The sequence below is a fragment of the Mobula birostris genome, chromosome 1 (genome assembly GCF_030028105.1).
Source record: "Mobula birostris isolate sMobBir1 chromosome 1, sMobBir1.hap1, whole genome shotgun sequence".
Lineage (NCBI taxonomy): Eukaryota > Metazoa > Chordata > Chondrichthyes > Myliobatiformes > Myliobatidae > Mobula > Mobula birostris.
In genome coordinates this window covers 74,500,399-74,527,281 of record NC_092370.1, presented here as the reverse complement: position 1 = coordinate 74,527,281, position 26,883 = coordinate 74,500,399, and the positions used below count along the sequence as shown (strand labels likewise).

General features: G+C 42.9%; 1 protein-coding gene across 1 annotated transcript in view; it reads right to left on the bottom strand.

The window, feature by feature from the left end:
- The window catches only part of cdk5 (cyclin dependent kinase 5), a 76,972-nt gene that overhangs the window by 20,143 nt on the left and 29,946 nt on the right, over positions 1 to 26,883 (bottom strand). Inside the window, exons 6-10 of the mRNA XM_072257134.1 lie at positions 22,708 to 22,803; positions 20,832 to 20,906; positions 19,155 to 19,251; positions 4,687 to 4,756; positions 3,674 to 3,734 (exon numbers count right to left, since the gene is read on the bottom strand). Of these exons, the coding sequence (XP_072113235.1) occupies positions 3,674 to 3,734; positions 4,687 to 4,756; positions 19,155 to 19,251; positions 20,832 to 20,906; positions 22,708 to 22,803 (399 nt within the window). The remainder of the gene's footprint in view (positions 1 to 3,673; positions 3,735 to 4,686; positions 4,757 to 19,154; positions 19,252 to 20,831; positions 20,907 to 22,707; positions 22,804 to 26,883) is intronic.

The window sequence follows — 26,883 nt, the reverse complement described above, 5'->3', positions numbered from 1 at the left end:
TAGAAATAATGTATGTACAGTGTAGTATCACTTACTGGAATCGGGAAGACAGCGCCAAGCACACTGATGATGGTGTGTTAGGCTGAGTCGTTGGAGGTTGGGGTGGTGCAGTGGTCCCCAACCTCCCGGCCGCCAACCGATCCCGATCCGCGAAGCATGCAGTGGTGCAGCGGTAGCCGGGACACACCCAGCACGTCTTTAAGAAAAAAGCCAAAATAAACAAGCTAATTAGTTAGGTGCTGCTCGGCACGTAAATGGCGGCCCAGATCAGAGGCGACACAATCGGCAATTGCCTCTGATCTGGGCCGACATTTATGTGCCAGGTGGCACCTAATTAATTATTTGTTTATTTCGGCTTTTTTTCTTAAAGATGTGCTGGGTGTGCCCCGGCTACTGCTGCATTCTCCGCGAATCTGTCCGTGTCCCGGGGGTTGGGGTGGTGGGACACTGAGGTGTCATCTTATCGTCGTCTGTTTCCATTAGAGCAGGCAGGTCATCTTCTTCTACATCTGCCTGCCTCGATGTCAAAGGTCAAAGTTCGTCTGCTGTGGCCAATGTGGAAGGCTTGAAAAACAACAGTATGATTGACTGCGAGCCTCGTGCATTTTACTATCATACAGTTCTTTGTAAGCACTCAAACCATCTTGCAAATATGCCCTAAACCGACGTACTCTTTCAAAATTAAAGTTGTACTTTATCATTGCAGCGAAAATCTCACGCAGTTGCTTCACGTTCAGTTCCTGGACGATTTCACTTTCGCTCTGTTCACTACTGCATTCGGTTTCGATTGTTATCCTTTCCTCTTCCAATTGCATCAGCTCTTCACCTATCAGCTCTTGGTCACAGGATGCCAAAACCTCTTCAACATCACAATGTCCAAAGCCAAACTCACTTTGTCTTTACTTCGTTCACCACGATCGAAACGCTTAATTATGTCTAGTTTTACGCTAAGTGTAACACCCTTACGAGCTCTTTTAGGCTTTTCCGATACCTTAGAACTCATCTTGCTAATGGCTGCTCACAGGCACGTGTTTAAGCAATGCCGGCTAGAATGCAGTTCCGAATCCGGGGGAGGAGTGTCTGCTTGGGGTGCGCGCTGCTTTTTCTCGCGCGCTGCCTTTTTTCGTAACAGTGAAAACACCTTCTGTTAGCGAAAACAGGTAACTAATGTAGGTCTTTCATAACAGTGAGGCTTCGTAAAGCGAACGTTCGAAAAGCGGGAGACACCTGTATTGTACTCTAACCTCTACTTACGAATGTCTTCTCAACAAGGCCTGCCTTTAAGGAAACACAAGAGTTAGAGTTGGAACAAAATCAAGTTGTTAGAGTGCTTTGTTGCCCCCGCCTATCACTTCCCAGACTCTATCGCTACCTCCATCTTTCCCTTCTCACATAACTCCATCTGCCAATGAACCCCACTTCACCTAGATCTATCACCTGCCAGCTCGATCCACCAATCACCCTTCCCCTTACCTCTTTTTACTGGCCACCTCCCATTTATCTGTCAGTCCAGCTGGAGGGCCTCTACCAAAACCGTCGAACGTCTATTTCTTGCCACAGATGCTGCCTCATCCACTGAGTTTCTCCAGCACTTGTTTTTTTTTGTAGCTACTTTCAAAGATTCATGCATACACAAACCCAACTATTCCTACTGTTTTTCACTCTCTGCCAAAGGGTATCACATTCCCCCATATTGGATTTAGATTATCATCTGCCACATTCAGCCAATTTATCTGCAATTCATCTGCCAAGGAAGACAATGGGCCCAGATGGCGTCCCAGGATGGGTTCTCCAGGCCTGTGCAAGCGAGCGAGCTGGAGTGTTTGCTGACATCTTCAACTCCTCCTTGCATCAGTCTAAGATCCCCTCGTGTTTTAAGAAGGCAACAATAATCCCAGTGCCGAAGAAGAGCAAGGTGGCATGCCTGAATGACTATCGACCTGTGGCTCTGACATCAATTGCTATGAAGTGTTTCGAGCGATTGGTTATGGCACACATCAACCACAGCCTACCGGTCAACCTTGACGCTTTGCAATTCGCTTACCGGAGCAACAGATCAACGGCAGATGCCATCTCTCTGGCCCTTTTCACTGACTACAGCTCTGCCTTTAATACCATCATTCCAAATAAACTGATTCCTAAGCTCCGGAACCTGGGCCTTAGCACTCAGATCTGCAGCTGGATCTTCAACTTCCTCACAGACAGGACCCAGGCTGTAAAAATAGGGGACAAGTTCTCCTCTACAATCACTCTGAGCACCGGTGCCCCACAAGGCTGTGTACTCAGCCCCCTGCTGTACTCACTGTACACCCATGATTGTGTAGCCAAGTTTCCATCAAGCTCAATATATAAGTTTGCTGATGACACAACAATTGTAGGACGTATCTCGGGTAATGATGAGTTTGAGTACAGAGAGGAAATTAAGAACTTGGTGGCATGGTGCAAAGACAATAACCTATCCCTCAACGTCAGCAAGACAAAGGAATTGGTTGTTGACTTCAGAAGGAGTAGTGGACCACACAACGCCATTTACATCGGTGGTGCGCAAGTGGAACAGGTCAAAAGCTTCAAGTTCCTCGGAGTCAATATCACAAACGACCTGACTTGGTCCAACCAAGCACAGTCCACTGCCAAGAAGGCCCACCAGCGCTTTTACTTCCTGAGAAAACTAAAGAAATTTGGCCTGTCCCCTAAAACCCTCACTAATTTTTATAGATGCACCGTATAAAGCATCCTTCTAGGGTGCATCACAAAATGGTATGGAAGTTGTCCTGTCCAGGACTGGAAGAAGCTGCAGAAGATCGTGAACACAGCGCAGCACATCACACAAACCAATCTTCCATCCTTGGACTCAGTTTACACCACATACTGTCGGAGCAGTGCTGCCAGGATAATCAAGGACACGACCCACCCAGCCAACACATTTTTTGTCCCTCTTCCCTCCGGGAGAAGGCTCAGGAGCTTGAAGACTCGTACGGCCAGATTTGGGAGCAGCTTCTTTCCATCTGTGATAAGACTGCTGAACGGATCCTGACCCGGATCTGGGCCGTACCCTCCAAATATCTGGACCTGCCTCTCGGTTTTTTTGCACGACCTTACTTTCCATTTTTCTATTTTCTATCTATGATTTATAATTTAAATTTTTAATATTTACTATCGATTTGTAATCCAGGGAGCGGAAAGCGCAGAATCAAATATCGCTGTGATGATCGTACGTTCTAGTATCAATTGTTTGGCGACAATAAAGTATAAAGTAAATTACTTCTGGCCTAAAACTATCCAAGAATGGTGGGTGCATGGAACACACTGTCAGGTGTCAGGTACGTAAGGGACATTTAAGAGACTTTTAGATAGGCACATGGATGAAAGAGAAATGGAGGGCAATATAAGAGGGAAGGATTAGATTGATCTTGGAGTGGATTAAAAGGGTGGCACAACATCATTGGCTGTAGGACCCATACTGTGCTGTACTATTCTATGTTCTCATCCTAAGCCCCACCTTTCCAGTTCATGAGCTCTGTTTATCCATGTGTCTAATCCATCTTAAAATGTTTGCATGGTCTGTTTAACATCGGACACATCCCTTCATGACAGAGCTCAGCATAAGATCACTCTTCAATTCTGCCTGGTCAGGGAGAAGAAGGCAGACAATTGCAGAGAAACTTGCACTCACCTTGTAATCGGGAAGCTTGGTCATAGTCGGCCACTGTTCCTCTGTTGGGGTTCCCAGCAAGGTGAAAGTGTCAAGGAAAGTTCAGGGAGCTGAGAGTAATGAGGACAAGGTGTGGAAGATAATGGGGAGTAGGGGTGAGTTTTAGCAGACAGAGCAAACAAAAAGGGTGGGCAGAGTGAGAGAGCGAGTGGAATAGTAATAAGGTTTTGATGGTCATACATGAATGCCACATGTACCAAGTCAACTGTACTTATCTCGTTTTCCCACCAAAAAAAACTATCCTGTTATTTGAACACACTACACATTTAACAATCAACCAAGCAACTTTTGCCCCAGTGACGCAGACTTCTGCCTCTGATTATCATACCTACATTTTCCCAGTGACAAGGTTATGCTAACTGACCTGCAGTTTCTGGCTTATCCCTACACCCTTCTGGAACATGGGTGTAACATTATACCTCCTGTCTTTTGACACAGTCAGAAAGACTATGGTCAATATCTCTGCAATTCCACCCTAATCTCCTTTGGCAACTTAGGATATTTTTCCCCAGACCAGTGATTTATTAACTTTAAGTGTAGCTAGCTTTTTGAGCCAATACTATCAGTTCTGCTCTCTGATCACCCCTTAAGTGCAACAAGCCCCATGACCACTCTCCTCTTATCGGCCTCCTTTAAAATCCTTCTCAAAACCTGTACTAGCCGTCCTCCAGCTTCAGAATGATTTCTTTTACTCAGGGTGTTTTGTCTTACTTAGAGATACAGCACAGTAACAGGCCAGCGATGTCCAAGTATAACCATGGAATCTTTTTTCCAAAGACAAAACCATGTGTCTTTGGAATGTGGGAGGAAACCAGATCATCCAGAAGAAACTCATGAGGTCACATGGAGAATGGGCAAACTCCTTACAGACAATGGCAGAACTGAACTCAGATCGCTGGTGCACGACCCCATTGCAGAGTACGTTGCTGAAATCTTCCACATGTAGCTAAAGGCATGGAATTTTAAAAGGATATCGGAAAATTCTCTTCAGCTGATCATCTACATCATTCCCAGGGAATAGAGGCCTTCCAGCATTTGCCAACTCTGAAACAGAAATGATTTAGAAACATAGAAAACTCACAATACAGACCCTTCTGCCCATAAAGCTCTGCTGAACATTTCCTTACCCTAGAAATTACCCAGGGTTACCCACAGCCCTCTATTTTTCTATGCTCCATGTAGCTGTCCAGGAGTTTCTTAAAAGATCCCACTGTATCTGCCTCCACCACGGTCGCTGCAGCCCATTCCACGCACTCACCACTCTCTGCGTAAAAAACTTGCGCCTGACATCTTTGTACCTACATCCAAGCACCTTAAAACTGTGCCTTCTCATGCTAGCCATTTCAGCCCTGGGAAAAAGCCTCTGAATATCCACACAATCAATGCCTCTCATCAATTTATACACCTCTATCAGGTCACCTCTCATCCTACGTCGCTCCAAGGAAACAAGGCCAAGTTCACTCAACCTATTCTCATAAGGCATGCTCCTCAATCCAGGCAACATCCTTGTAAATCTCCACTGCACCCATTCTATGTTTTCCACATCCTTCCTATAGTGAGGCAACCTGAACTGAGCACAGTACTCCAAGTGGGGTCTGACCAGGGTCCTATATAGATGCAGCATTACCTCTCAGCTCCTAAACTCAATGCCACATTTGATGAAGGCCAATGCACCGTATGCTTTCTTAACCACAGAGACAAACTGCACAGCAGCTTTGAGTGTCCTAAGGACTCAGATCCCAAGATCCCTCTGATCCTCCACACAGCCAAGAGTCTTACCATTAATACTATATTCTGTCATCATATTTGAACTACCAAAATGAACCACCTCACACTTATCTAGGTTGAACTCCATCTGCCACTTCTCAGCCCAGTTTTGCAACCTATCAATATCCCGCTGTAACCTCTGACAGCCCTGCACATTATCCACAACACCTCCAACCTTTGTGTCATCAGCAAATTTACCAACCCATCTCTCCACTTATTCATCCAGGTCATTTATAAAAATCACGAAGAGTAGGGGTCCCAGAACAGATCCCTGAGGCATGCCACTGGTCACCTACCTCCATGCAGAATATGATCCGTCTACAACCACTCTTTACCTTCTGTGGGCAAGCCAGTTCTAGATCCACAAAGCAATGTCCCCTTGGATCCTATGCCTCCTTACTTTCTCATTAAGCCTTGCATGGGGTACCTTGTCAAATGCCTTGATGAAATCCATATACACTACATCTGCTACTCTGCCTTCATCAATGTGTTTAGTCACATCCTCAAAAAATTCAATCAGGCGTGTAAGGCACGACCTACCCTTGACAAAGCATGCTTACTATTCCTAATCATATTATGCCTCTCCAAATGTTCATAACTCCTGCCTCTCAGGATCTTCTCCATCAACTCACCAACCACTGAATTAAGACTCACTGGTCTATAATTTCCTGGGCTATCTCTACTTCCTTTCTTGAATAATGGAACAACATCCACAACCCTCCAATCCTCTAGAACCTCTCCTGTCCCCAGTGATGATGTAAAGATCATTGCCAGAGGTTCAACAATCTCTCTCACCTCCCACAGTAGCCTGGGGTACACCTTGTGCGGTTCCAGGAACTTATCCAACTTGATGCTTTCCAAAGGCTCCAGCACATCCTCTTTCTTAATATCTATATGCTCAACCTTTTCAGTCTGCTGTAAGTCATCCCTACAATCGTCAAGATCCTTTTCCATAGTGAAAACTGATGCAAAGTACTCATTCAGTACCTCTGCTATCTCCTCTGGTTCCATACACACTTTTCCACGGTCTCACTTGATTGGTTCTATTCTCTGACGTCTTATCCTCTTGCTCTTCACATACTTGTAGAATGCCTTGGGGTTTTCCTTAATCTTAACCGCCAAGGCCTTCTCATGGCCCCTTCTGGCTCTCCTAATTTCTTTCTTAAGCTCCTTCCTGCTGCTAGCCTTATAACCTTCCAGATCTCTGTCATTACCTAGTTTTTTGAACCTATCGTAAGCTCTTCTTTTCTTCTTGACTAGATTTACAACACCACTGTTCCTGTACTCTACCATCCTTTCCCTGTCTCATTGGAACATTCCTATGCAGAACTCTACGCAAATATCCTCTGAACATTTGCCACATTTCTTCCGTACTTTTCCCTGAGAACATCGGTTCCCAATTTATGCTTACAAGTTCCTGCCTGATAGCCTCATATTTCCCCTTACTCCAATTAAATGCTTTCCTAACTTGTCTGTTCCTTTCCCTCTCCAATGCTATGGCAAAGGAGATAGAATTGTGATATCTATCTCCTAGATGCTCTTCCATTGAGAGATCTGACATCTGACTAGATTCATTTCCTAATACCAGATCAAGTGCAGCCTCTCCTCTTGTAGGCTTATCTACATATTGTGTCAAGAAACCTTCTGGAACACACCTAACTAACTCCTCCCCATCGAAAACCCGCGCTCTAGGGTCATGCCAATTGATATTTGGAAAACTAAAATCTCCCACCACGACAACCCTGTTATTATCACACTTTTCAGAATCTGTCTCCCTATCTGCTCCTCAATGTCCCTGTTACTATTGGGTGGTCTATAAAAAACACCCAGTAGAGTTATTGACCCCTTCCTGTTTCTAACTTCTACCCACAGAGACTCTGCAGACAATCCCTCCATGTGTTCCTCCTTTTCTGCTGCCGTGACACTATCTCTGATCAACAGTGCCACGTCCCCACCTCTTTTGCCTCCCTCCCTGTCCTTTCTGAAACATCTAAAGTCTGGCACTCGAAATAACCATTCCTGCCCCTGAGCCATCCAAGTCTCTGTAATGGCCACAACATCATAGTTCCAAGTACTGATCCACGCTCTAAGTTCACCCACTTTGTTCATAATACTCATTGCATTAAAATAGACACATCTCAAACCATTGGTCTGAGTGCGTCCCTTCTCTATCACCTGCCTATCCTCCCTCTCGCATTGTCGCCAGAAAAGCTGTGGAGATTTTGTTAACAGAAATGCTGTGGAGATTTCATATCAAATCCAATCACTTCACAAACTACAGAAAATGTAGTAAAGGGCACTTTATTCCCACATAGGATAAGCTTGTTTGGTTCAGCATTTTGCTTGCAATATCAATCAGTCCAATAAAAATCACAACTGCAGATTCTGAAAATCTGAAATAAAACAGCATAATAAATCCTGCAGTAGGATTTCCTTGTGAAGGAAACAAAGTCCAAGTTTCAGGTCAACTGTCTTTCCATCAAATTAAAATTTTATATTCTTTATGTACAAGAGTTGGGACAAAATGTTGCAGCTGTACGTCATTGGTGAGATCATGTATGGAGTAATGTCGACTGTACTTTTTTCCATAGATGCTGCCTGGCCTGCAGAGTTCCTCCAGCAATTTGTGTGTGTTGTATGGAGTACTGTGTACAGTTTTGTGTACCTTGTTAAACTGGAAAGAGTGAAGAAAAGATTTTTTGAGGATGTTACCAAGACTAGGTATGAGTTATAGGGAGAGGTGACCAAGCTAGGTCTTAATTCCCATGGACATAGGAGAATGAGGGGGCAACCTTATAGAGGTTTATAAAATTATGAGGGGCAGGGATAAAATGGATGACAACACTTTTCTCTGTGGTTGGGGAATCCAAAATTAAGGGCGTCTGTTCAGGGCAAGAGTGGTAATATTTTTCGCACAAAAATGACAAGTGCATGGAACAAAGTGTAGAGGAGGTAGTTGAGGCAGGTACAATAGTATAATTTATGAAGCACTTTGATAGGTACATGGAGGGTCAGGGCTTCGATGGATATGGGCCGAACACAGCAAATTGGAACTAACTGGGTGGGCACCATGAACTTCATTAACTGGATGGACTGAATTTGTACTGTATTGTTCTATGATTGTGTCTGCTTCATCTTTTTCTCTTCTCTTCACTCCCGCCTCAACCATTCCACCAGCTTCCTTGTCCTTCGAATGGGATACTATGGAACACAGTCCACAGGCAGTCATTTAGTTTTACCCTGCATACATTGGTTTGAGGACGTTAAGATTCAATTTTTGTTAAAGCATTATACACACAACATTCAGCCGACTGCTCTTCCCCAATACTTTGAGACAGCTCTCCAATTAAATATTTTTGAAGTTCCAAATTACAATTCACTTATTGTCACTGGCCAAAGGTTGAATAGAGTCAAAGAGTAAAACAATCTGGAAGCAGGCCCTTCGGTCCAACTTGTTCAGGATAACCAAGGTGCCCATCCAAGTTGGTCCTTCTCACCTCCATTTGGCCCATATCCTTATGAACCTTTCCTATCCATGTACATAGCTCAACACATCACAGGAACCAGTCCATAGACTGTCTGCACATCTTATTGCCTTGGTAAGACTTAAACAAGACATAAAACATAGGAGCAGAGTTAGGACATTTTGCCCATCAAGTCTGCTCCGCCATTCCATCATGGCTGATATATTATTAACCCTCTCAATCCCACTCTCCTGCATTCTCCCCTTCAACTTTGACACACTGACTCATCAAGAACCTACCAACCTCTGCTTTAAATATACTGAATGACTTGGCCTCCACAATTGTCCATGGCAATGAATTCGAAAGATTCACCACCCTCCGGTAAAAAAATTCCTCCTTATCTCTGTTCTAAATGGATGTCTCTCTATTCTAAGACTATGTCCTCTGATCCTAGACTCACCTGCTACAGGAAATATTCTCTCTACATCCACTCATATCTAAGCTTTTCAATATTTGATAGGTTTTAATGAGATCCCTCCTCATTCTTCTGAACTCCAGCAAGTACAGACCCAGAGCTATCAAATAGACCTCATATGTTAACCCTTTCATTCTTGTGAACCTCCTTTGGACCCCCCTCCAATGCCACCACATCTTTTCTCAGATAGGGAGCCCAAAACTGCTCACAATATTCTCAAGTATGTGATATATTATGTAACTCTAAAACCAAGCAGAAGAAAAACCAGGAATCAGCTTACTTGTGCATGCTTAGTTTCTCTTTCAGTGAGGCATGCACATATGGATTGTTGCGTAAAGACAAATGCCATTCACGTACCTCTGTGTAAAACTCAAACTGAATTATATAAACAACATAGAATGCTTAATCAAACAAAATGTTTACAAGGTTACCTAAACATTACTGAAATATTCAACACACAACACTGACAGCTATGAACACCTTTCTTTCTAACAATTGACTCTGTTCTCTTTATCGATGTGTTATCTCCAAATGATATCAAATGTAACCTCCACTGTGTAAGAGAGTGGTCGAGTTCTGTCTTTAATTTTTCCAAGTACCCACTTTTGATTATTTCTGTAGTCCCTTGCCAAGATTGTGTGTCCAGAAGTAAAACATCCAACCTTCTTATTTAGGGAGCTTTCAATTTGTCTCAGCTGTTTGTCCTGCTGAGTATCTCAATACTCCTTTTGAGTTGGGTTTTAGCAGGTCCAAGCATGAGTGCAAGGGATGAACCAGGAACAGCATAGCTGATGAGTTGTTAGCTGTGGAGTGTGCTGCATTGTAATATGCAAGGAGGAAAGTGGCAAGCTTCTAATATAGTGTCAGTGTAGTTTGTTCTGCTGACATTACTCGGAGAGTATTCTTTAGATTCTGGACAAAGCTTTCCGTCAAGCCATTTGTAGGAATGACTAAAACTGTTCCGCAACAAACCGTGGTCCACTGTCAATGACCAAGTGTTGCAGAACACCAGTCCTTGAAAAGACACTTCTCAACAGCTATTGGGAACACTTCTGGCCACTTTGTAGCTGTATCCACTACTATCAAGAAATTTGTTCCAATGATAGTCTGGCAAGATCCACCTGAATCCTCTGTCAGGGCAATGGAGGTCATTCCCAGTGATGGAGAGGCGCTGCACTTGACATTTTCTGGGTGTGCTGGTACCCAAACAGTGATTAATCTGCTGATCTATCCCAGGCCACCAGACAAGTATTTGAGCCAACGCTTTCATATTAACCATGTCCAGATGGCTGGAATGAAGGTCCTCGAACACTTTAGCTCTCGGCTTGGATGGTATAACAGCCCTCAATCCTCACATAAGGTAACCCCCATCAAGGGCAAGTTCATCCTCGTGCTGGTAAAAATGAGGGAACTGGAATTTCTGCAGTATATTCCAGCCATTTTGGGTTGCCATATAGACTTGAGACAGTGTGGGGTCTTTTCTGGTTTCCGTTCCAATATTCTCCGCCATTATAGGGAAATGTTTGATTTGTATTAAGGAGAATATGTCAAGAGGAGTGTCCTCTTTTGTAAATTTTTCAGGTATTTCTTTTACCAAGGGTAAACGGGACAATCCATCATAATCCATGATTACTTGTCCTCTTGAATTCGATTTTGTAATTGTGTTCTCCAAGAAACAGAGCCCATCTCTGTATTTGTGCTGCTGCTGTTAGTGTAACACCATTCTGTGGATAGAAAATGGACACCAAAGGTTGATGATTAGTAACTCTCTCCCACACAAGTCGCGGTTGAAAGGTTTTACAACCCAAGCCAGACTCCAGGCTTCTCTGCCAATCTGTGCATAACTTTTCTCTGCAGCAGTAAGTGAATGTGATGCGAATGGGTCGTTCACTTCCGTCACTCATAGCATGTGACATGTCTGCACTTATACCATAATGCAAAGCATCACAGTCAAGCTTCACTGGACAATCATCATCAGGTGCCATGCCTAGTTTAAGCTTTGACAGCCATGGCCCACACACTCCTGTTTCGGGTCAAGTGGATCAATTCATTGGTATTCATTTCCAGTTCTCTGGCTGCTGTCTCCATCATCGTTTGTCTTTGTCTTCCTTTTGCTTTCTTCCCTTCAATCTTTCCCATAATTACTGTTCATTCTAATCCCTCTTTCCTAATCACATATCCAATGAAATTACATTGCCTTTTCATGATCTCATACATTCTCTTATTGTGTTTGCTCTGTTCATGACATCCTCATTAGATATTTGTTTCGTCCACGATATTCTTTGCATCCTCTTCAAAAACCACATCTCTGCTGCTTCAATTAGTTTTTTCATGTTACTAGATATTGACCAACATTCTGAGCCATATAACATAACTGGATAGATGTAACATTTCAGTACTCTGAGGTGGGTTGTCATGCCTAGTTTAGTATTTGTCAGCATATTCTTCATTCTCGTAAAGGTGTCTTTTGCCATCCCTATTCTTCTTTTGATGTCCATGCCGCACCTGCCATCTGATGTCACCCAGCTTCCTAAGTAGCAGAAGTTCTGTACTTGTTTTATGTCTTCCCCGTTTATTCTCAACCTGCGGATAGGATTCTCCTTCTTTTTGGATATCACCATACATTCTGTATTTTTTGCAATTGATAGACAGACCCATTTTTGCACTTTCTTCAACAACTATATCAATTAAGTTTTGTAGTTCTTCCTCCGTACTTGCAATTAACACAGTGTCATCCACATATCTGAAATTATTGATGTTTTCACCAACTTTGATTCCTAAGATGTCTCTTATTTTTTGTAATATTGTTTCACTGTACACATTAAATAAACCCTTGTCTAACACCTCTCTTGATTTTCGTAAACTGACTCACTTCTCCATCTATTCTTACAGCAGCAGTTTGTTCCCAGTACAGATTTCCGATTAGGCGGAGGTCTTTCAAACCTAGATCTAGAGTTTCCTGTAATATTTCAAATAACTTATTGTGCTTCACTTTATCAAATGCTTTTGTGTAGTCGATAAAACAAACAAATCTTTTTGCACTTGAATAGCTCATTCTGATAGTATCCTTAACATCAATATTGTGTTTCTTGTACCTTTGACTTTCACAAAACCACATTGTTCTTTACCTATTTCAGCTTGTATCTTACTTTTAGCTCTTGTCATCAAAATTCTTGGATGTATCTTGGTGATATGACTCATTAAACTTATGGTCCTATGTAATTCACATTCTATTGCTTCAGGTTTCTTAGGAAGAGTGATAAATACTGATTTTTTTTCACCTCTTCTGGTACTATTCCAGTCTCATAAATGTCATTGATTAAATCAGTAAGTCTTTCAATTCCATAATTTTCAAGGGCGATAATTTGTTCTATTACTAATTCATCAGGACCCGCTGCCTTTCCTTTCTTCATCTTATATATTGCATTATGAACTTCAGATTTTAAAATACTTGGACCTTCAATATTTTTCTTAATTTCTGGTTTTTCGCCTCGATCATCTTCAAACAATTCCTGAATATACTCAGTCCATCTGTTCATAATCTCACAGGACAATATAGAGCATAATGTGTGAGTTTAGTGTCTGATGTCGCAATTTCCTTTGCCTCTTAGAAAGCCACCTCATATTGCCATTTCTTTCCAATCTACAGTAATGAGTTCAGCAGGTGGAGTACAGTAGCCAGGTTTGGCAGGAACCTTTTATAGTAATTGACAAATCCTAAAAAGGACTGCAACTGTGACATGTTCTTTGTCCTTGGGGCATCCACCATTACTTGAAATTTCTCAGCACACTTGTATGATCCTTGTGCATCAATGTGCAACCATAGTAAGTGCTGGTTGGTTTAAAGAATTCACACTCATTGCATCATGTTCTGAGCCCATAATCTTCTAATCTTTTTAACACTAACTTGAGATTTTGGAGACATTCCTCGTCATCCTTACCGGTAACAATGAATTAATCATACACAGCCTTGCAGCACCCAGTCCATAGCTTTCTGCCAGAGTGCAAGTGCAGGTGCAGATGCTACTCCAAAAGTAAACTTATTATAATGGTAAAGCCCTTTCTGAGTGTTTATGGTGAGAAACACTTAGGACCATTCTTCCATCTCCATCTGTAGGAGGCCTCAGCTAAGTCCACTTTGCTGAAATGCTTCCCTCCCAAAAGATTTGGAAAGATATTCTCTATCCTGGGCAGAGGGTATTGATCTACTTTCAGTACTGGGTTGATGGTGACCTTAAAATCACCATAAATCCTTATAGACCCATCATTCTTCTTAGCTACTGGGACCACTGGCATTGCTCATAGGCTCAACTCAACCTTGGAAAGAATTCCTTTAGCCTTCCCGTGATCTAGCACACTGGCTACTTTATCAAGGACGGTATAAGGAAAAAGATAGGCTTAGTGAAACTTGGGTGTGGCATTTTCATTTAACAGTATTTTACCCTCGACATGTCTGAGTTTTCCAATGCCATCCTAGAACACTGCTGTGGCATCATCCAGTACCTTTCTTAATTTGTATTCAGTTGACTCTATTGCAAATGGTGGATGGATCTCCAATCAAGTAGTAATTGTCTCAGCCAATCACAGCCCCATAATGCTGTCTGTCCCGGTTTTACCACATACAAACCCAATGTGGCTTGTTGGTTGTTGTATTTTTCTGTTACAAATGTCATTCCCACGGGAGTTATCTTTTCTGCTGTATAAGTTCTTCGGTGGATATCTGCAGGCTTCAGTTTAGTATATTTGAAACGTTGTTCAAACTCACTTTGTAGAATTTGCTGCTCACTTCTGGTGTAAGCCTTATTGCTTGTCTCCTAGTACCCTGAGACCCCATCCTTAATAATCATCTCCAACATCTTCCCAATCACTGAGGTCAGACTAACTGACCTATAGTTTCCTTCCTTCTGCCTCTCTCCCTTCTTGAAGAGTGGAGTAACATCTGCAATTTTTCCGTCCTCTGGAACCATTCCAGAATCTAGTGATTCTTTAAAGATCGTTACTAATACCTCCACAATCTCTTCAGCTACCTCTTTCAGAACCCTGGAGTGTAGTCCATTTGGTCCAGGTCTAGGTGGCTTATCTACCTCCACACCTTCCAGCTTCCCTAATACCTTCTCCTTAGTAATAGCAACTACACTGACTTCTGCCTCATGACACTCTCACATTTCTGGCGTACTGCTAGTGTCTTCCACAGTGAAGAATTGTAAAGAGTCACCATAATTAAAGATCCCATCCATCTGAGACATTCTCTCTTCACCCTCTCCCATCAGGCAGAAGATACAAGACCCTATAAGCTACCACCAAGCCTCTACCCTGCTGTTATCAGGCAATTGAAATGTCCTTTAGTACGATAAGATACTCTCAACCTCACAATCTACCTTATAATTGCCGTTGTCTTTTATTGTTTGCCTGCACTGCACTTCTTCTATAACTGCAACTTGATTCTGCAATCTGTTATCATATTCTGCACTACTTCAGTGCACTGTGTAATTAAATGATCTACATGGCATACAAATTAAATTCCTTCACTATACCTTGGTACACGTGACAACATTAACCCATCTAAATGTCTCCTAAATGTTATTATATCTGCCTCCACTACTCCCCCTGGTATTCATGCCAATTGGTTACCTGGAACCACAAACTGCTTCTCTCACCACAGTTGCTGTCCAGTCCAAAGGATGTCCCTTACATTTGCTGATGTTATTAACATTGACAATATTTTGTCATTGTCTTATCTACAATTCTTTTGCCAATCACCAACTCTGTTATCTCTGTTTCCTGCTTCTATTTACCTATTCAAAACTTCTCTTAAATGTTGAAATAAGTTTGCATATACCACTTGCGCTGGTAGCTCGTTCCATACTCTCACCATCCTCTAAGTGAAGGCTTCCCTCATGTTCCCCTTAAACTTTTCACCTTTCATCCTTAACCCATGACCTCTAGTTGTAGTCCCACCAGCCTCAATGGAAAAAGCCTGGTTGCACTTATCCTATCTATATCCTTCATAATTTTGTATACCTCGATCAAATCTCTTCTCAATCTTCTATGTTCCAAGCTATAAAGTCCTAACCTGTTGAATCTTTCTACTTAACTCATATTCTCCAGTTCCGGCAAAATGCTTGTAAATTTTCTCTGTACTCTTTCATTCTTGCTTACATCTTTCCTGTAGGTAGGTGACCAAACTGCACACAATACTCTGAATTAGGCCTCAAAAATGTCTTAGATAACTTCAACATAACATCCCATTTCCTGCACTCAATACTTTGGTTTATGAAGGCCAATGTGCTAAAACATCTTTTTATGACCCAATCTACCTGTGACGCCATTTTCAATTAATTATGGACCAGTATTCCCAGATCCTTTTGTTCTACCACACCCCTCAGTGGCCTACTGTTCATTCTGTAAGACCTACTCGTGTTACAGAAGTGCAACATGTCTCCCCCCGAAGTGCAACATGTCTCATTTTTCTACATTAAATTCCATCTGCCATTTTTCAGCCCATTTTCCCAGCTGGTCCAGACCCCACTGCAAGCCATGATAGCCTTTATCACAGTCCACTACACCTCCAATCTTGGTATCATCTGCAAATTTACTGATCCAGTTAACCACATTATCATCCAGATCGTTGATATAGATGACAAACAACACACATAGCACTGACCACTGCAGCCAACCTCCCATCTTGATCTTGACCAACCTCCCACGTAGGACCTTATCAAATGCCTTAAAAGTCCATGTAGACAACATTCACCGCCTTGCCTTCATCAACTTTTCTGGTAACTTCCCCCAAAACTCTTGCATTTCTTATACTCTATAAGCACCTCATTTATTTCTACCTGTCCATAACTGCTACGCACCTCTTTTTTTCCCTCTTAACCAGGGCCTCAATATCTCTTGAAAGTGAAGGTTCCTGACACCTGTTATCTTTACCTTTTATTCTGACAGGCACGTTCAAGCTTTGTAAACTCAAATTTTCACTTTTGAAAGTATCCGCTTAACAAGTACATCTCTGCCAAAAAAAAAAGCCACTCCTTTCTCATAACATCAAAATTGGCCTTTCTCCAATTTAAAATCTCAATCCACAGACAAGTCCTATCTTTTTGCAGATTTACTTTGAAAATAATGGCACTGGGCTCATTATATGCAAGGTGTTCACCTACAGAAACTTCTGTTGCCTGCCCTGTCTCAGAACAAGTATCACACACTCTCTCATTGGAACTTCCATGCACTGAACTACGTACCTCCTCAAAAAGATACAAACATGTTTGTAAGACCTTCCATATAGCCATGCTAACTATCCCTAGCAAGTCCACGCCTTTCTGGATGCAGCTAGTTCCTTTCCCTAAAAATCTTCTCTCCAATAACTTCTCTACCACTGGGATAAGTCTCACTAGTGTACAATTTACTGGTCTGTTTCTATTCCCCTTCTTAGCTTTTTAAACAGACAAACAACATTGGCTATTCTCTGGTACGCTGGTACTCTGGACTTGCCCCCCCCCCCCACCACGGTCACTGAAGGGATAAAAATATCTCTGTCAAGGCCTAGCAATCCCCCCTCTTCCCTCTCTCTATAACCAGGAATAGATTCTAATAGTCACTAAGGACTTATCCACCTTAATTCACTTCAAGATATTCAACATCTCCTCCTTGCTAACCTCAATGTCCTTGTCCTTGGTGAGTACTGATGGAAACTACTCCTTTAGTACCTCACCCTCATCCCCTGGCTCCAGGCACAAATTACCTATTTTGTCTTTGAAAGGTCCTACCCTCTCCTTAGGTACCTTCTTGGTTTTAATATATACATAAAATACCTTGGCATTCTCCTTAATGCCACCTGCTAAGGATTAAGGCCACTTTTCAGTCCTCCTGATCCCCTGTTTAAGTCCTCTCCTGCTTCCGTTATACCCTTTAAGTCCCCCATTTAAATTCAGATTCCTAAACCTTATATGTCTTTCAATTTGCAACACCCCTCATCATCCTCATCTTTCTTCCTCACATGAACAAGTTGGCTTTGACCTCTAACTAGCTGGTCTTTGTATGTCTCTAACATTTCAAATGTTGACTTTCCCAATAACAATCTCTCCAAATTTACTCTCCCCGGTTTCTGCCTGATAACTAGCCTTTTCCCAATTAAGCACTTCTTTTGAATTCCGAAAACTTCATTATTGTGCCCAAAATCTTCTTCCACTGAAACTCTGATCTGGCTTGGTTCATTTCCCAATACATGATCAAGTACAGACCATTCCCTCGTTGGATTGCCTACATTCTGTATCACTAAACCTTCCTGGATGTACAGAACAAATTCTGCCCCATCTAAGTTTCTAGCACCAAGGGAGTCTCAATCAATATTGGGGAAATAAATCACCCACTGAAACAGTACCATTTTAAAAGAAATTTCCATAATCCATTTTCATATCTGCTCCTCTATCCCCCAGCGGCTGTTGGGAGGCCAATGGTAGTATAACCCCAACTTTGTGATTATACCTCCCTTATTCAGATTCTAGTCAGATTTATTTATCACATGTATATCAAAACAGACTGTGAAATGTGTCATTTGTGTTTACAACCAAGGCTGTGCTGAGTGCAACCCACAGGTTCGCCACACATTCCTTAGCCAACGTTACATGCCCACAATGTTCGGTAGAATAGCAGCAGCAAAACAAGCCCCTTTCCCATGCTCCCAGCCACTGACCCTCTCACGCACACTTAGGCCTCCAACTTCAGGATATGCCGCCACTGGGTCTCCAGATCTTGGCCTAGACTCTCAACATCGGGTCAATCACCAACTTCCAGTCCTTGGCCCAGACTCACAGACCTGATCTTAGAGCCTCAACCTCTGGACTCTCCGAGCTCTGGACTTCAACCTTTGGCTTTTCCTCTGGACTTCGTCCACCTCTGAATATCCACCCCAGATTCGCCAATCATGTGTTTGACCCTTGGACCTCGACTCGAGGACTTGCTGATCATGGGTTTGACCTTCATGCCTTGACTCCAGGACTCATCGATCATGGGTTTGATATTCAGGCTTCAACTTCCTGACTTGAATGGACCTCTGACCCTGGCAATCTGGGGCTGAGGGTGTGACAGGTCCTCATGACTCCCACCCATATGGATCTCCAACTCGAAACATGTCGAACTGCAAATTACTCGCCTTCTCAATCCCTGCTGACTTCACCACCAGAATTGCTCATCTTCGACTGTGGCCTTGACTCTGTACTCGCATGGACCTTTGACCCAAGTGACCTGGGAATCACTGACTCTCGTGAGTCATGAGCATTATCCATAATTACCTCACTAAGCCCTCCAGGCAACACTGTGACATTCGTCCTGATCAGTAATTCAGCTCCCTCACCTCTTTACATCCCTCTCCATCAGATCTATATCTGCCTTACTCGTAATACTCCGTGCATTGAAATAAATATGCTTCAGCCTATCAGTTCTCCAATGTTCTTAACCTGATCTGTATGTCCTTCCTTCCACCATTACCCGACCAGAAATTCATTGAAATTCATTAAAAGCAATGAGTTGTTTGATTTAGGGCTGTAAATCAATGATAACTGCTGAGGCACTAATATTAAGTAACATTAACAGGGTGACTTGAACATTCTGTACCACACTCCAGCCACTTGCAGCACATGGGCTAGACTTGCCTATTCAGCATCATGGGAGATGAGAAATGTTAATTGAGCAGAGGTGGGCAGACAAGGCAGAGTTGAAGAATGCTCTATGTTACCTGCAAATATGCAACCTGCTGACCACATGTCGATAGACGTTGAGTAAAGTTTGGCACCAAACAGTACATCTGGAGGGCGATACCACAGCGTCACCACCTACAACAGGCAGAAGGTAGTACAGATCATATCAACCATTCATCTTCCTCATGTCAGGTGAGAAAATGCAAATGCTCTTCACAGGAACTTAACTGTCAGCTTAAGAAGGTGTCTACGTTAACCACCTGTGTGAAAGGCTGCAGCCCCTGTGGTACGGAACCCCCTTAGTACTGCATCTCTCAGACAACGTGGTATTCACTTAGTACTGCATTTCTGACAGTGCAGCACACCCTCAGGACCGCACCTCTTACAGGATGGTGCTCCCTCAGTACCTCCCTGACTGTGCGGCACTCGCTCAGTACCAACCCTCTGACGCTGCGGCATTCCCTCAGTACCAACCCTCTGACTGTACAGCGCTCCCTCAGTAATGCCCTTCTGACAGTGCGGCTTTCCCTCAGTACTGCCCCTCTGACGCTGCAGCGTTCCCTCAGTAATGCCCTTCAGATTGTGTGGTGCTCCCCCAGTACTGCCAACAGTGCGGTGCTCCCTCAGCAGTGTATTTCTCAAACAGTGCAGCACTCCCTCAGTACTGGCCCTCTGAGAGTGTGACTCTCCCTCAGTACTTCAGTGTGCACTAGGCTTCTACCCAGATGTCTAGAATTGGGTTTGAATCAACAATATTTTGAGAGAAGGGCTGATCCACTAAGCCATGTAAATGCCCAACATGTCAGATGGCGGAAGAAGATGCAGAATTGTCACCAGCTTTACCTTCAGTACTTTAGATCAGCGATATTCTGCCATTACATATTGTTGGCTTGGTCTCTCACTGGAGAACTGTTTCAGAACTGTTCTGATGAAGCACCTTTGACCTGAAACATTTAATGTTTTTCTCTCTCTCCATAGATGCTGCTTGACCTGCTGAGTGTTTCTGGTATTTTCTACTTTAATTTAAACGTTCCAGCTTAACTTTTAACTTACTTACTTTTACTTTTTAACTTACTTTGGCCTCTCTTTTTGGCCCATTCTATTACTTTCGTGAAAAAAATCAGTCCTCAAGAGTGACCATGAGCTTCCAATTATCTGTAACTTTTCCTCCTCAACAGTCTGACCTTTTTTGGGTCCTTAAACTGTTCCAGTGCAATCTTGAGGAACAATATCTCATCCTCCATTTGGGCACACTGCAACTCACAAGGCTCAAGAACGAATTCAACGAATTCAACAAATTCAGATAACCAGCTCTTTCAGTTTGTTTCAGAACTGGTCAGGGTATGCTAGGAATGTTCCACAGGTTGGAGGATATCTGTGGAAACCCTTTTGACACTTACTCAGAACATACATATTTTTCAACAGTTTGCAGTTCTAAAGAGCCATTGACCTGAAATATTACCCCTCTTACTCTATCCACAGATGCTGCTTGACCTGCTGACTATTTCCAGTATTTTGCGTTTTCATTTCTGATTTACAGCATCTGTGGTTCTTTGCTTCTCAGTTCTTAGGGTCTCCCTTCCCAGTCTCACCAAGTGTCTGAGATAACAGTATGGCTTGTGAGAATGAGAAGGAATAAATATGCATAACAACTCCCCACAGTGCAACAACATAACACTGGACGCCAGAAAAACTGAGTTAAATTGCTCCCCTACCTCAGCAGAATAACATCGGACAGGTATCCCAAATGCTCGAGCCAGCCCAAAGTCGGCCAGCTTCAGCTCCCCATTCTGTGTAGAAAGAAAACAGCTTGAGAGTGTGGGTGTGTTTGGGGGGTGGGGGGGTGGCGAACTCAGGTTGTGGTCAGAACCTATATCACTCTCAAGTGAATGCACAAAGCAAGCACTCACATAAAAGCCACAGCTGATGAAGGCTCCTTGGCCTGAAACATTAACTTTGCTTCTCTGTCCATCATAAGGTAATAGAACAGTACCTTTGGACCAACTCATCCATGTTGACTAGTTTGCCTAACTGAACTACTCCCATATGCCCACATTTTACCCATAATGCTCTTGAGAGCGACACAGTAGCGTACCTTTATAAGACACTAGTCAAGCCGTACTTGGAGTATTGTCAACAGTTTTGGGCCCCTTATCTCAGAAAGGATGTGTTGTCATTGAAGACAGTCCAGAGGAGGTTCACAAGGATGATTCTGGGAATGAAGGGGTTAACATATGAGGAGCATTTGGTAGCTTTGGGCCTGTACTCAGTGGAATTTAGAAGTTAGGATGGGGGAGGGGAATCTCATTGAAACCTACTGAATGTTGAAAGGTCTAGATAAGGTGGATGCGGAGAGGATGTTTCCCATGGTGGAGATACCCAGAACTAGAGGGCACAGCCTCAAAATTGAGGGGCAACTTTTTAGAATGGAGGAAAGGATGATTTTTTTGAGCCAGAAAGTGGTGAATCTGTGGAATGCTCTGCTACAGGCTGCGGTAGAGGCCAAGTTTGTGGAAGTTAACAGATTCCTGATCGTTCAGGGCATCAAAGGATATGTTGCGAAGTCAGGTGGTTGGGGTTGAGTGGGACTGGGATCAGCCATGATGGAATGGCGAAGCAGACTCGATGGGCTGAATGGCCTATTCTATTCTTATGTATTATGGTTTTATGGGTTGGAATACCAGTGACTGAGGTCCAATTCTGCCGCTGTCTGTCAGGAATTTGCACATTCTTCCCATGACGATGTGGGTTTCCTCTGGGTGCACCAGTTTCCTCCCACATTCGAAAGACATGTGAGTTGATAGGCTAATTGGTCACATGGGTATAAATGGGTAGTGTGGGCTTGTGGGGCCAGAGGGTCTTGTACTGTGTCGTATCTCTAAATAAATAATTAAACATTTCTTATCCACAACCTTATCCAAATTTTGTTTAAATATTGTAATTGTTAACTTCTACCGCGTCCTCTGCCAGCTCGCTCCATATATCCACCACCCTCTTTCTGAAAGAAGTTGCCCCTTAAATCCCTTTATAATCTCTCTCCTTTTGTATTTTTATTTACCACAGCAACCAACCTCAGATTACCCTGAAACTTAATAACTCTTCAACCCACTAAATCATGGATGGCATAGAAGAGCAACATGCCTTTCAGCTCACCATGTCTGTGCTGACCATAATGCCAATTTAACCTGCACATAGTCTGTGTTCCTCCATTCCTTGCCTGTTCATGCGTCCCTCTAAACATTGCTACTAAGTGCACTTCCATCACCTTCTCTGTGGCACTTCTCCCTCCACTCCCCTCACCTTAAACCTTGGCATTTTCACTCTGGAAAAACAGACCCCTTCTATGCTTTTCATAATTTTATATAACTTTGTTTCTGGTCATCCCTCTGTCGTTGACGCTGCAGAGAAAGCACCAAGTCTCTTGTAGAAAAGGTATATTCGCCCATCCCATCAGCAGCCACAAATCATCAAGGTAGCACCTTTCAATCTCAGCTAGGATCTCGATTTTCCTGAAGGGCTTCAGGTTCCAGATCCTGGGGAACGGTCTCCACTAACAGGAACCAAGGTTCTGTCTAGCATTCTCAGACTCACCCTGTTGATCAGGAGGTTCTGGGGTTTTAAGTCCCTGTGCAGCACATTCCTGCTGTGACAGAATGCCAATCCTTTCAGCAACTGATACATGAATGACTGCAAGAAGAGAACAAGGGAAACATGATTACACAGATCCATGGCAGTAAAGGTTAAAGATGAACTTTGTTTGTCACATATACATTGAACCAGTGAAATGCGTTGTTTGCGTCAATGACCAACACTGTCCAAGGATGTGTTGGGGGCAGCACGGAAGTCTCATCATGCTTCTGGCACCAACACTGCATGCCCATAACTTATTTTCGGTCTTTGGAATGTGGGAAGAAACTGAAGCACCTGGAGGAAAACCACATCATGAGGAGAACATACAAACCTTTTCAAACAGTGGTAGGTACTGAACCTTGAACATTGGTGCTGTAAAGTGTAACACTAGCCACAATGTTACTGTGCCAACTACCTACCATACCGGTCACAAGAATAAGGAAATCACTCTGAGAAGCAGGTCTGCTTTGGCAATGGTTGATGGAATAGTATATTATTTTTACTTACTAAACTAAAGGAAAAAGTTAAATCCGATTCCTCCTTGGTATATGCTCATGTAGAATGAAAGTCTTTAAGACAAAATGGTGTTAGCCTACCAGTTTGATTGTTTCGAAAACAATTTTAAGTCTACAACCTTGAGAGGAGATAATGATGAATGCAAGTTTGTGTAGAGAAGGTGAATCATTGTGCAGGTCCAGGTACCAAATGGTGCCTTATCATGAGACAGTACTTGTGCAAGGGGTTTTGAAGGGTACAAAAAGAAGCAATTTCTTTGTGCAAAGGGGAATCTTCTCTTAGGCATCATCACATTATTTGCAAAATGCCCTTTGATAAATCAGAAAAGAAAATGTAATGCATTTTAAGATATTTTTGTAACCCAACTGGCATAGTCAGCAGGACTCAGCACAATGGGCACTAAGGTGGACAGACAACACCTATGATTTGACATCAGTAGCCAATATGATGACCACATGTTGCCCACCCATGTGCTGGACAGCCTAGATAGAAAGCAGTGGCAGTGACATCCTGGGTATGGTTGCCATTCTGGTAATTAATGTAATTTCCGCAGTGGGAGGAAAGTAAAGATATCGGCTGTTGGATTTTACTATGCACTTTGAAAATGACATATGACATATATTTGGCAGTGGAGCAACAAATGGCCACCCTCATTGAGAAAGTAGAATCGTAAAAAAGCAAAATGTCACTTTAACAGCGGCACATGAACAATCTGACAAAGCCAAAACCCAGCAAACCACCCGAGCATGTAAACTGCTTAAACCACAGCTGGAAGAATGGCAAAGCTGAGGGATCAGGATACAGATTCTGTCAAAGCAAGGGCATTAATGGCCAAGGAGATCCCAACAGCTGGGAATGCTATATATAGTATGACACTGACATCCGGCATGGTGACGGTCCCGAGGATCTCCCACTGAAGTATAATAAGATCAAGAAGGTTCAGTTGCTTGGCATTCAAGATGAAGAAGTAAATTGGATTAAACATTGGCTTTGCAGGAGAAGCCAGTAAGTGGTAGAGGCCTGTGACTAGTGAAGGACTGCAGGGTTTGGTGCCGTGCCCTTTGTTGCTTTCATCTATATCAATGGTCTAGATGATAAGGTGGTTAACTGAATCAGCAAATTTGGGGGACGCCAAGATTGTGGGTGTAGTGGACAGCGAGGAAGACTATAAATGCTTCCAGCAGGATCTGGACCAGATGGAAAATTGGGCTGAAAGGTGGTAGGTGGAATTTAATGCAGACAAATGTGAGGTGCTGCACTCTGGGAGGATCAACCAGGGTAGGTCTAACACTGTGAGTAGAATGGCACTGGAAAGTGTGGTAGAGCAAAGGGATCTGGAAATACAGGTCCACAATTCATTGAAAGTGGCATCACGACTTCCGGGTCATCAAGGGAATGGCAGCGTAAGGAAAAGGTCTCTCGACAAAAAAGGTAAACTGCCCCAAAATCGAATTTAGACAAATACTTAATATTGCATAACTATATTAATAAAAGGGGCAAGGACGGTGTCTAAGAACAAGATTAAAAAGTCCGCTCCGAAGGCTGATAAACATAAAGAGACGCAGCAAGGCGACGGGCCTAGCTCTCCCACAGCAAGCCAGGACGGAGATAATGAGGGGGAATCGGTGACTCTGTCCTTGATTCTCGGAGAGATTCACGAGTTCCAACAAGATAACAGCAAACAGCTGGAAGATATTAAAGGAGAAATAGTAAAAACTAACTCGCGGATAGATGAAGCCGAAGCGAGGATTGTTGGAATTGAAGAGAAGCTACAAAACGCAGAGGAGGTGATAGCAGAAATGCTGAAGCTACAAGACCAGCTCCAGTGGAAACTAATAGATCAAGAAGGCCGCTCGAGAAGGGAAAATGTGAGGATCTACAGAGTTCCCGAAGGAACTGAAGGTAAACCCGGATTGATGACTCCCTTCGTGGAGAAGCTACTTAGAGAGAACCTTGATATACCGGCCGCAAAAGACCTACAGATAGAAAGGGCTCACCGCGCGTTGGCACCACAGCCCCCGTCAGGCGCCCAGTCCAGATCGATTCTGGTCAGATTTCTCAGTTACAGAACGAAGGAAGAGGTGCTTAAAAGGGCATGGCAAAAGAAAGGTTTCATGTGGAACAACTGTAAAATCAGTTTAGACCACGACTACGCACCAGGGATTCTTGCCAGACGGAAGGAATATACGGAAACACGGAGAGTCCTGAAGGAAAACAACATCAGATTCCAGACCCTGTATCCAGCTTGGCTGAGAGTCTTTTACGACGAAGGGACAAAAACTTACGCTACGGTGGAGGAGGCAACGTCGGACCTGGCGGACCGGGGACTACCTATTAAAGTTATCACCCAACCGGAGTCGCTACTGGAGAGGATTCGGCAGAAGTCGTGGCAGTTAGTGGGGCGAGGACGCTCCACACGAACCAGAGTGTCAAACTACAAGGAAAAGCAGCAAATATTCAGACGCAAATGTACGGAGAACACAGATTAATTAAGAGAAATGACTGAAAAGAGTAAATCAGACTTAAAGGTAAAATGAAAACTGGTAACTGAAAATAAACTAGGCGGAATAATTTGAATGATAGCAATATGGTCGAGACATAAATAGGAGAAAATTCTCTATGATTATTCAAACTGCTGAGGGCCCTCTAACACAGGGTGAAGATAGAGGTTATCCCTCTGAACTGAGGCGGGTCGGTGCTCAGGCCTCACTGTGGGAAGTCGGGAAAAATTTTCAAATGTTACACGTTCAAAAATGTCTAGGGTGTGGTTATATGTCTTGGTTTACTGTTGAGAAGGGATTGCTTACTGTTTGGTTAGAAAAGGAGAGTGTTTTTTTTCTACTAGAGAAAAATGCAAACTGAATTGGTAAAAATAATTTCCTATAATGTTAATGGGGTTTTGAATCCAATTAAAAGAAATAAGATTATGTCTAAATTGAAAAAAGAGAGGGCACAAATAGCTTTCCTCCAGGAAACACATATGAGCTAATCTGAACATGGAAAATTAAAAAGAATGGGCTTTAAGCATGTATTTTATTCATCATATAAATTGAGTCACAAAAGAGGGGTAGCTACTTTAATATCAAGTACTCTTAATTATGAACATATTTCAGAGACTAGAGACAAAGGACGGTTCGTAAAAATCACAGGAAGAATAGAAGGTACAGAAATAACATTGCTGAATGTTTATGCTCCTCCAGGTTGTGAACGGTCATTTTATAGACACATTTTTGACCTAATGGTCAGTTCTCAAGGAGTAGTAATTTGTGGAGGGGATTTTAATATTAGATTAAATCCTATATTAGATTCTTCAAGAATAGTTACTCAGAATAAACCTCTGACTTGGAAAGTGAATTCATTGATGGAGGAGTTGGGAATTATAGATGTCTGGAGGGAATTATACCCTACTAGCAAAGATTATACATATTACTCTTTCCCTCATTCAGCCTATTCAAGGATAGACTATTTCTTTATCTTTAATACAGATAGACTCAGGATAACAGACTGTAATATTGCAACAATTGACCTGTCAGATCATAGCCCAGTCTCTATGTCTCTAATCCTGGAAAGGAAAATGAGGAAAACACTATGGAGGCTAAACTCACATATACTCAATAACCC